Source organism: Pinus tabuliformis, chromosome 4_1 (genome assembly GCF_031772625.1).
Source record: "Pinus tabuliformis cultivar Carrire ecotype Pingquan chromosome 4_1, CPIR1, whole genome shotgun sequence".
In the NCBI taxonomy this organism is placed as follows: domain Eukaryota; kingdom Viridiplantae; phylum Streptophyta; class Pinopsida; order Pinales; family Pinaceae; genus Pinus; species Pinus tabuliformis.
In genome coordinates this window covers 581,570,726-581,582,673 of record NC_142303.1, presented here as the reverse complement: position 1 = coordinate 581,582,673, position 11,948 = coordinate 581,570,726, and the positions used below count along the sequence as shown (strand labels likewise).

The following is an 11,948-nucleotide window of genomic DNA, read 5'->3' as shown; positions in this document are numbered from 1 at the left end:
TCCATTTTATTCTCCGGTAGTTCTATTTTATTTTCTATTTGTTTTTGGATCGTGTCTTCAAGAGATGCAAATTCATTTTCTAGCATGGCTTCTAACTCTTTTTGTAGCTTGGCTTCTCTTTCTTCTTCTTCTCTACGTTTCGTTTTTCTAAAGACTCTATATACTCATAAAGGCCTAAAGACTCTATATACTCATAAAGGCCTTGTAGAGTAACTGTTAGGTCTTCCCTTGGTAATCTTTGGTAATTGTGGTGAAATATTCTTCTCTACGTTTTATATACTCATAAAGGCCTTGTAGAGTAACTGTTAGGTCTTCCCTTGGTAATCTTTGGTAATTGTGGTGAAATATTCATACATGAAATTATATGAGCAAATATGTATTAGAAAAAGAAAAAGATAAGAAATGTGTTTTTCGAAAAATATATGCTTGCTTCGAAGAATATATGCGAAGGCGTTTAACTTTTTCACCGAGCCTCACAACTCTTTCACTGTTTCACCGAGGAATATATGTGAAGGTGTTTAACTTAATATATGTGAAGGTGTTTAACTTTTTCCCCGGCAACTCTTTCACCAAAAAACATATATATCACCAAAAACATATCTATCACCAAAAAACATATGTATGTTTTTAACTCTTTCACTGAGCCTCAGAATACTTTCACCGAAGAATATAGAATATATGCAAACACTTTCACAGAAAATATAGAATATATGCAAACACTTTCACCGAAGAATATAGAATATATGCAAACGATATATGCAAACACTTTCACCGAAGAAAATAAAATATATGCGAAGAACACCGAAGAATATAGAATATATGCGAAGAGTACGTGTTTAAATTTAAATATAAAATTCTAATGATTATCAATATTAACTATTATTATTTAAATTTTATGCGACTATGCATTAAATTTAAAATTTCATTAGTTATGAATATAAATTATTAATGTTTAAAATTCTTAATCATTATTATTTAAATTCATTCTAATAAAATATAAATATTATGATTATTTCCCTTAAATAATTATTTATAATTTTATTAATTAAATTAAAATTATATATTCCACTGTAAAGGCACCTCTCTAGACAACTATGAACAATGTAAAATTATTTTCTAATTTCTTATATTAATTTTTAATTTCTTATATAAGTGTGAATAATAAAACAATCATATTTTTCCACTGCACAAACTGAGGGTATTTTCATTCGTCTGACATATCCATACTCAGAAAAACATAAAAACACTTTCATAAATTACACTGGTAAAGGTAAACTCCAAAGTGTGAATAATAAAACAATCATATTTTGCCACTGCACAAACTGAGGGTATTTTCATTCGTCTGACATATCCATACTCAGAAATACATAAAAACCCTTTCATAAATTACACTGGTAAAGGTAAACTCCAAAATTATATGTTCTTTAAAGTCAACTAGAATGCACATTTAATTTAGATCATGAAGTATTCAATTTATTTTTACCATGACAGAGGACTTTCACTTAACAATGTCCTGCTATCTCACGGTCTGCCCAGTAAATCGAAGACCGCGGGACATATGATATGTTAATGAGCCACCTTTTATCATCATTACTTTTCAGCCTTGTAACAAACATCTCCATTACAGATATCTCAGGCCGCATCAATCTCACCATCGGTCTTCTGTCCCTTCTCCTCCTCCACCCCTTCTTCCGATTCCGATTCCGTCTCCGTTTCCGTTTCCGTTTCCGTTTCCGTCTCACCATACCCGTGTTCGTGTCCGCCCTCTGTTTGAAACTCCAAAGCACAAGTCAGATGATATTCGACATTGAACCCTTCGTAAGGACCACTATAGCACCACCCAAAGCCACGGTCGTAGCAATGCTCGCAGCTAAATTGAGGAATCCGTGTCAATACAAGGGGACCCTCCCAGTTATACACGCGGGAATATATCTCCTTGGGTGATGTCTGAGCCAGCTCTTCCACCGCCCTTTCAATATGAGCGTCACTGAAGGGAAATGCCATGGCTCCATAGGTAAGCAGAGGATGTTGGGCTTCATCTCTCAGAGTTTTCCCATCTGGACCAATCACAATCAAGGAAAAGTTTCTTCGACCGAAAATCTGCTCGAGATGCCGACTGGTTTTATCACCAAATGGGAGAGCCAACCATGGCATGCTCTTGTAGTGGTCTTCAAAAGCCTCTTGATCTTTGTCACCGGAGATGAAAACAATCTCAAAAGCTTCTCCTCTTTCCTTGATTTCCTTGTATACATTTGCAATCTTTGCAGTCATATAACCTTGGCAACAGGAGTCCGAAAGGGTACAGAAATACAGACCAACTGTTTTGCCCACAAGCTGAGCTACGGGGACCTGTTACAAGAATCACAACGTATAAATGATCAGCATCATCCACTAGATTAATGATCAGAAGTATATTCCCTATTGAGTTGTTGTTTAGTGGTTGATAACAGTATAACAGGACTCCGCCATGAAGATAACCCAAATTTAAACCCGGATAGACATAGTGTTGAAATTAAATAGCTTCTCAATGGCATTAAATGAGCTGGCTATATATGCTTATGGTTAGATTCTATTGGATTTTAATAACTCGCTTCTCAAAATTTAATGATCGGCATGTCCAAAATCTAATGATGACTATATACAATCTCTGTATCTATATTTATTGACAGGCATTAAAGACAACCTAAATTTAAACCCTGATAGATAGATGTAGTTTTGAAATTAAATAGTTTGTCAATGGGCATTAAATGAGTCTGGCTATATATGTTTATTGTTAAATTTTATTGGATTTTGATAACTGGCCTGTCAAAATCTAATGGTGGGCATATCCAAATTCCAATGATCACTATATATAATCCTTGTATACATATCCATTGACAGACATTGAATGAACCAGGCTATATATGCCAATTGTTAGATTTTATTAGATTTTGATAACTAACCTAATGGTGGGCATATCCAAAGTCCAATGATGACTATATACAATCCTTGTATACATTAAATGAACCGGGCTATATATGCCTATTGTTAAATTTTATTGGATTTTGATAACTAACCTCTCAAAGTCTAATGGTGAGCATATCCAAAATCCAATGATGACTATATACAATTCCTGCTTATTTAATATGCCTATTGTTAGATTTTATTGGATATTGATAACTAACCTATCAAAGTCTAATGGTGAGCATATCCAAAATCCAATGATGACTATATACAATCCCTTCTTATTTAATACCCATATCTATTCATAGGGCACATATATATTGTTAGATTTTATTGGATTTTGATAATTAGCATGTTAAAGTCTAATGGTGGGCATATCCAAAATCCAATGATGACTATATACAATCCCTGCTTATTTAATACCCATATCCAATATGCATATTGTTAGATTTTATTGGATTTTGATAACTAGCCTGTCAAAGTCTAATGCTGAGCATATTCAAAATCCAATGATCATGACTATATACAATCCCTGCTTATTTAATACCCATATCCAATATGACTATTGTTAGATTTTATTGGATTTTGATAACGAGGCTGTCAAAGACTAATGGTGGTCATATCGAAAATCCAGTGATAACTATATATGCCTATTATTAGATTTTATTGGATTTTGATAATGAGCCTATCAAAGTCTAATGGTGGGCATATCCAAAATCCAATGATGAATATATACAATCTGTGCTGATTTAATACCCATATCCAATATGCCTATTGTTAAATTTTATTGGATTTTGATACTGAGCTTGACAAAGTCTAATGGTGGGCATATCCAAAATCCAATGATGACTATATACAATCCCTGCTTATTTAATACCCATATCCAATATGCCTATTGTTAGATTTTATTGGATTTTGATAACTAGCCTGTCAAAGTCTAATGGTAAGCATATCCAAAATCGAATGATGACTATCCATGCTTATTTAATACCCATATCCAATATGCCTATTGTTAGATTTTATTTAATACTCATATCCAATATTCCTATTGTTAGATTTTATTTGATTTTGAACACTAACCTGTCAAAGTCTAATGGTGGGCATATCCAAAATCCAATGATGACTATATACAATCCTTGCCTATTTTAATACCCATATCCAATATGCCTATTGTTAGATTTTATTTGATTTTGATAACTACCCTGTCAAAGTCTAATGGTAGGCATATCCAAAATCCAATGATGACTATATACAATCCTTGCTTATTTAATACCCATATCCAATATGTTTATTGTTAGATTTTGTTTAATTTTGATAACTAATTGTCAAAGTCTAATAGTGAACATATCCAAAATCCAATGATGACTATATACAATCCTTTCTTATTTAATACCTATATCCATTAATAGACCAATTTAATACTATCCAATATCCCTATTGTTAAATTTTATTGGATTTTAATAACTCAAAATCTAATGGTGAGTACATCCAGAATCTAATAATAACTATATACAATATTTGCTTATTTAATACCCATATCAAGCCACATATTTATTGCGAAGATGTAAAACTTTTTATATAAAAAAATATTTTATAATTTTTTGAATAAATTAACGGATCAAAAAAAAATTTAATTTTTAATTTAATGCCCATTAAGGAGGCAAATCGTATTTGTTGCCCAGATATAGAGCCTCCTATATGAAAATGAATTTTATAATTGTTTGAACAAATCAACCAATCAAAAGTACTTTATACTTTTAACGGCATTTAGCAAGTTAATTTGTAAACTGCACACCCTAAATTATGAATATTTGTTTTCTTGTTTAGCTTCATCTCAATACTGCCGACTGCTTACGGCGGATTTATTACATTAAACATTCAGAAGAAGTCTGAATATGTAGGTAGATCTATATATAAGAGTTAGACTATCCAAAATCGAGAAGGAGTCTGAATATGTAAACATATCTATATATAAAGGTTTTGGTGGTAGCATTAATTATTTGTAGGAGACTATTAATGACTAAGAACAAGTCTGAATATGTAGACAGATCTATATATAAGAGTTAGACTATCCAAAATCAGGAAGAAGGAATCTGAATGGGTAAACAGATCTATATATAAAGGTTTTTTTAAACTATTCTTAAGAGACTATCCTAAAACCAAGAAAGAGTCTAAATATGTGGACATATCTATATATAAGGGTTTGTTTTTGTTATATAATGAACCAAAAAACAATTAAACGTGACAACATTTGAACAGTTCTGAAAAATTATAAAAAAAAAAAACGAAAGTCCTAAATTATCATAAAGAAATGAATATTTACAAGTAAAACTGAAAGATATAAAATATGTGTTGTCTCTTTTTTAATGGAAAGATGAAATGTTCTCTGAAAAGGAAAAAATCAACCAATCTTATTGCTGATTCTCTCTGAATGAGAGTCTATGATTCTGTATCCAGTTTGATAAGAGCGCAATGAGTATTATGTATATTTTTTCTTTGGTGGGGAACCGAGAAGCAGTAGCACATTAACCTGGGATAGCACCTAATAAAACACAGAAGACCATGAATTGGCTTACGTTCTAAACCTAAAGAGCTTCAAAGCTGTTAAATATCACCCAGGACATGCAACTCGTCCTGTCCACTTGCCCTCATTAAGAAGATTCACAAGCCCAAACTAAATGAGGAAGCACAATAAGGGATTTTCTTTTCAGAAGAAAGAAACAGTTCACGCTGTCCCAAGTGTATACATGTAAATCTTGCATCGTATCAAAATTCTGCAAATATAAGCCTTAAACAAAATTGTTTATCTTATCAAAATGCTAATCCTTCAGCCCTTATAATTCAGTGTAGAGAAACTGAAAATGTGGAAAATAGGAACAAAAATACAGATGTTTGTTTTCAAAATCTGAAGAACAAAACAAAGTGAGTAGCATCTAAGTAGCGAATATACTGCTTGAATCAATCTTGAAGTCATGATTGAAGGCAGCATAGTGAATAACCTCTGCGGTAGTCTAACTAGCCGGAGGAATTGCTCAGTAAGTTATGGAAATTCTGGTTATATTCAGATAAAAATTCAGCTAGGATTTTTGTAAATCCAAGTTATAGTTGTTAAACTTCAAAAAGTTTAGGTGTCCTAGACCTTTTTGATGGTGCTGAATCCATTTCCACCATCAAAAGCAAGATTCAAACACTGTTTCTATAAAAAAAATTGAAATATTTTTGTCCAGATTCTGACCACTTTTGGCCGTCCCCGCAATTCCTCTATCTCATTAGAGGACTCCATAGCCTTAAATTCCTTTTTTCAAAAATATATCCAAGATGTGGTTCTGTAGTTCTGTTCCTTGTAGATGTGATTGTAGGAGATGTTCGGAAAAGTAAGTTCCAATGAACGAATGCACTTCATCCAATTTGGCAACAAAAGAAAAGGGAGGATGGAATCATCCAATTTGCCAACAAAAGAAAAGGGAGGATGGAATCGGGATAGCCCCTGAGCCCATCGATTCAGACAGGTTCTGCTCGACCATTGTGCTTAATATTTTAAGCACAATGAGAGCTTTTGCTCGACCATTTGTCTATACAATTCCCATGTGTTTTGTAGAAATAGAATTTTTCTTGGTGTGAATACATGAATCATGGCATAGAACATTGAAAGTAGAAATCAGATCTCAATAACTCACCTGGGTACCTCCATGCTTGATCACAAAGTCACGCTCATCAGAAACCAAGAGTGACTCCAGTGTCTGTGATTCTCGTCTGGCTTTTTCCTTCGCTTCAGCCGCTTCAATCTCATCCAGCCGCTCTTTTGTAAACGGGTAATACTTGGTTCCATGTCCTGTTATGTAAAAATATGCACTTTCCGGCAATTCCCAATGTAATTTCCCATCTGGATGTACAATGACCACGTTTGGGATAAACGGAAGTCGGAAGTAGCGAAACAATTTCTTTATAGTCTTGTCTCCCAATGGCAAAGCCAGCCATGGCATCCTCTCATAATGCTTTTGAAAGTCTCTTTCCTTTTCATCATCCGACAAGAACACAATCTCAATGGTTTCCCCTCTTTCCCGAAGCTCATCGTAAAACTCCAGGAGATATGAAGTGAAATTATAGCAGTCATTAGGGCCGTTGACCGAGAAATAAAGCACTACAGTCTTCCCCAGAAGCTCCGCTACTGGAACCTGTTGGCAAATACCCAAATTGACACCGAGTCCATAAATAGAATCTGTGCACCTACTTTTCCTAAATCCTTACAGGAAGCAATTATTGCTTAAAACTCAATCACCCAATTCAGGATATGTATTCATTAGGTTTAAGACATACATGTTCGATTATCAAACTGAAAAGAAGACATACATGTTCTATTAACAAACTGAAAAGGCTAATTCAATGCATTTATCAAATGAAAATGCCAATTGCATGCTTTCATTTTTATTCATATAATTTTTCATTTTTATTTATATAATTTTAATGGGTTTAATAGTTAAGAGTATGTGTTTCTTTTTATGGTTGTAAGTTTAAAATCAAAAATAGAATTAAACTTAACTACCTAACCATTAAGTAAAATGGTAAGTCAAATCACTGCACTGAAATGCCTCCATTGTCCCAAAAAATCTGATACACCAAATTGATATATTTACATTGATATATTTACATGTGACTTTAAATTAAATAATAATAACAAATAGCTGAACTTTTGGTTCAATTTACATTATTGCAGGTTTTATTTGAAATTGAGAAACAGCCGTCAATTAGGTGTCTGTTTAAAGATTTTTGAGTTGATTTAAATTAGAATGCATTTAAATTTTTTCCATCGATAAAATAAAAATTAAAATTATTCTAATGAAAAACTCTCATAAAATGTCCGGATCAGAATTCCATGCAAAAGAAAACACAAACAAAAATGCGAAAACACACACCTTTCTTACACTGTTGAATTAAAAGGGAAAAAACCAACCTTTCTTTCTCCATGGCCAATGACAAAATCTCGTTCATCAGACACCAGAAGGGATTCTAGAGTTTGTGCATCCCGAAAGGCCTTCACTTTGGCCCTCGCCTCATCAATCTTCTCTGCAGTGAAGGGATAGCCCTCGAAACCGAATTCTTCAAAAACTTCCACGCCATAAGGGGTTATAATTTTGCCATCTTTATCCAGAACGACAAGGCTGGGAATATGATTCACCTGAAAGGCCTGCTTAAGCTTTTTCCTGGTATTCTCATCTGAGAATGGCAGGGCAAGCCATGGCATGGTGTGGTGAGATTCCTCGAAAGCCTGATTAAGTTTTTTCCTCGTATTTTTACCTGACAATTCCCATCGATCCTCAATGTCATCGTCATTATCACCGTCGTCATCATTACCCTCATCATCATCATTACTTTCACACTCACACTCAATACTATCACCGTCGTCATCATTACCCTCATCATCATCATCACTTTCACACTCACACTCACTACAATGAATGAAATCAGTAAAAACGAACACAATCTCGAAGTCCCCCTTCTCCAATAACTTCTTATAAATTTTGGCCAAAACGGGGGTGAAATCCCTGGATGCATGAAAACGATCAGCAAAATACAGAGCCACATGTTTTCCTTCCAGTTCTTCAACTTTGACCTGCACATTACCATGGTTTCAGAACAAGAGCGGAATTTTAGACAAAAGTTAATGAAATGAGTGTACATATCAAAGCATAACAATCATACCCTTTGTCCATCGTTTCGGATCAAGAAATCACGTTCCTCATTGAAAAGCAAAGATCTCAAACTCTCGTGGGTGGCAGGTTTCTCCTGCTCATTGAGCTCAGACATATTAAGCGATAACACACGATCTCTCTCTGTCCCGAGTAGGCTTTCTCCTGATTTTTATTTTATTGCACTCCCAGCTCTGAGATTTCCTCAGAACAGAGAGGTTATCAGTTAATCCCCCGTCTATGTCGAAGGAGATGTAATCAGGTAAGCCTCCGATATGAGGGAGACGTTGTCAGTTATACTGTTCAATATAACAGTTACACCAAAAATTAATTTAGAAAAATATATTTAATTTGAAAATTTTAAAGAGTGGAATTCTTTATAGATACAAAGCATTTTGAAAGCAAATTTAAAGACCTATTAAGTAATTGATTTTAAATTTAAAAAATTGTGTTAAGTAATAAGAATGGGTTTTAGCTTGACTTTTTGGATTTTTGGACCGCCAAAAAATTAAAGGTGAAATTTTGATGTGTTATTTAAATTGGTTTTTTAATTATATATGAATTTAGCATTGTGCAAAATTTTTAGGGCACTTTAATTGTACAGGAATTAACCATCAGACTTGTGATTTCAATAAATTCCTGCCAGATTTTAGAGAAATTATACCACGAAAACCTACTAAAAAAGCTTCAAAAAAATTAATAACTCTTAATTAATATATAACTCTTATATTTTAAAATAAATAATTAAAAATAAATGTCCATAAATTTTAAAAATATAACCATATTTTAAAGTAAATATAAATTAATATAAATTATTCAAATTTATATTTATATTAAATTAATTATATAAAAGTTCAAAAATTATATAAATTTATATAATAATTATACTAATAAATTAGTAATTTTATGAGAAATAATCTAAAAAATATTTAAATTAAAAAATGCTTTAAATATAAATCAGAATAATTTTGTAAATGAATTAATACAAATGAACTAATTATATTCATTTACTAAATTTAAATTAAATAATATAATCATAAATGTAAAAAAAACTATAGCAAAAAATATAGAAGAATATTCCTTGAATTCACATCAATTAATTTAAATTTTTGCATTTAAACATAGGAACATGCTTATACGCGAAATTATAATTTTATAAAAGATAACATATTTTTAACATATTATACCTATTTAAATATTTGAGAATAATAATAAAAATTTATATTAATTAAATATATTTTTAAAATAATATATGTGTGTAAGAAATTTAGTAAATTTTAATTCAAATTTATGTCATTCATATTGATTGGTAAAAAAAATAAGAAAAATCACAATAATCATATATGACTTTATTCACATGAATGATGAACTAGAGGGAGGGGTTCTAAATGTTGAGTTAATCAAAATCATAATTGATCATTTCGAAAAAAAAATTAAGGGTAGTTCAATTGGCAAGGGCCAAGGAAATGAAGTATCATTGAATGTGAAACTTTGGGTTCAAATATTGTGCTATCTTGTGCTATCTCCCAGAAGGTGGACATGATAAAGATGTAGTCCTACCAAGTTTACAAAAAAAAAAAAAAAAAAATCATGTCAAGAAGAGCACTTTTGAAGGATGCTATTTGAAATTAGTTTAGATTTATTTTAATTTTTTCATTTTGTAAGTTAATCTTTTTTTGTTAAAAAATTTATGTATATGTGAGATTTTTTAAAAAGATTTATTGGAATAGCAAGTTTGGAGAGTGAAACTCTGAAAAAACCTTACATGTAGACAAATCCTTCACTAAAATACAAACATTTTTTAAAATTTTACATTTTTACAAAAAAATATTAAAAAAATCACAAAATTGCACTGCATTACAACTTAATAAATCTAACATTAAAATAAATATAAATTAATATTAATAAAAAATATATTTTCAAAATCACAGTGAAACAAAATAAAATATTAAAACTAATCATTTGGAGTTATTTATTGCATAATTTAATTTATACACAAAATAATTTGTCTGCCAAAAAAACTTTATGACACTCAAAGTCTACATATTAAACCACTTAAAACTCAAATTTGGAGATTTTAGGTAAAATTAATTCAAAAACTTAAAGTGAAAAAAGTAATTTAATTAGACAATTATCTAAATTTAATTAAATTTTCTTATTAAATTTCATATTTGAGTTATTCTAATGATCAAGCATTTTTTTATTTTAATGACCATTTATTTATAAAATCATTATTCACTTCATTACTTTCTTTGAATTTGAGTGGGAATAAGGAAATTTTTTGTGAAATCTTTGGTAAGATTTCTCGACCCTGAACCTTAGTTCTCTTAATTTATGTATTTTTTAATTTTAATGACAATTTATTTTTTAAAATCATTATTCACTTCATTCTTTTCATTGAATTTGAGTGAGAATAAGGAACTTTTTTGTGAAATCTTTGGTAAGATTTCTTTGGGCTGAACCTTAGTTCTCTACCTTAGTTCTCTTAGTTTATATTAGATCAATAACTAATTAAATAGTTAATTATTTAAATATATCCTTAAAATAGTATATATTTAGTTTAATATTTTATCTATAAAATATGGAAAATAATAAATTTATTCATATATATATAGGTGTTTAAATTATTTAATCTACATAATTCGAGCGCCCTAACATTTTAGTGAATTCAGGTGATAAAATCTATTTCATCTATAAGTTAGACTAAGCACATATATTAAATTATATAGTTTTATAAAATTTAAGATATAAAAATTTAAATTAATAAATCTAAAATTAAAATAAATATAAATTAATGTTACTTAAAAAATGAATGTCAAAACTAATGTCTTAGTCCAAGAGGAATTGCCCGGAAAGTTATGTAAATTCTGGTCATATTTAGAGAAAATCCAAGTTATAGTTGTTAAACTTCAAAATTTTAGGTGTCCTAAATGTTGTTGATGGCCCTGAATCCATTTCCACCATCAAAAACGTGATTCAAACAATGCCTCTACATGATTTTTTGAAAATTTTTTGCCAGCAACCAAAACTAATCATTTGAAATTAGATATTAATCACACAACCTACTAAATATTTAGTAATATTTTTGGGAATTCTACATGGAGCTATTACACAACATAATTAATATATAATATTTGTTTTTGGAATACCACATGGGGTTATTATGACAACATCTTCACTTGCCAACATAATTGTTTTATAAAACATGATTCAAACAATGCCTCTACATGATTTTTTGAAAAAATTTTGCCTGCAACCAAAACTAATCATTTGAAATTATATATTAATCACACAACCTACTAAATATTTAGTAATATT

At 30.7% G+C, this 11,948-nt stretch overlaps 1 protein-coding gene across 1 annotated transcript; it reads right to left on the bottom strand.

Moving 5' to 3' along the window:
• Positions 1-1,632: 1,632 nt before the first annotated feature.
• Positions 1,633-8,748, bottom strand: LOC149177275 (putative nucleoredoxin 1). Its single transcript, XM_089421709.1, has 5 exons — positions 8,644-8,748; positions 8,388-8,554; positions 7,895-8,225; positions 6,621-7,118; positions 1,633-2,349 (listed from the first exon to the last, which is right to left on the bottom strand). The coding sequence occupies exons 1-5, from the start codon at positions 8,746-8,748 to the stop codon at positions 1,633-1,635; spliced, it is 1,818 nt and encodes a 605-aa protein (XP_089277835.1).
• Between the last annotated feature and the right edge of the window lie 3,200 nt (positions 8,749-11,948).

Bases quoted from the DNA above. Each gene is read 5' to 3' on its own strand.
- LOC149177275 (XM_089421709.1), bottom strand. From the start codon at position 8,748: ATGTCTGAGCTCAATGAGCAGGAGAAACCTGCCACCCACGAGAGTTTG. The intron at 8,555-8,643 runs GTATGATTGTTA...GGTAATGTGCAG, and splicing joins TCCGAAACGATGGACAAAGG to GTCAAAGTTGAAGAACTGGA. The intron at 8,226-8,387 runs GTGTGAGTGTGA...TAAAAATACGAG, and splicing joins GATTTCATTCATTGTAGTGA to GAAAAAACTTAATCAGGCTT.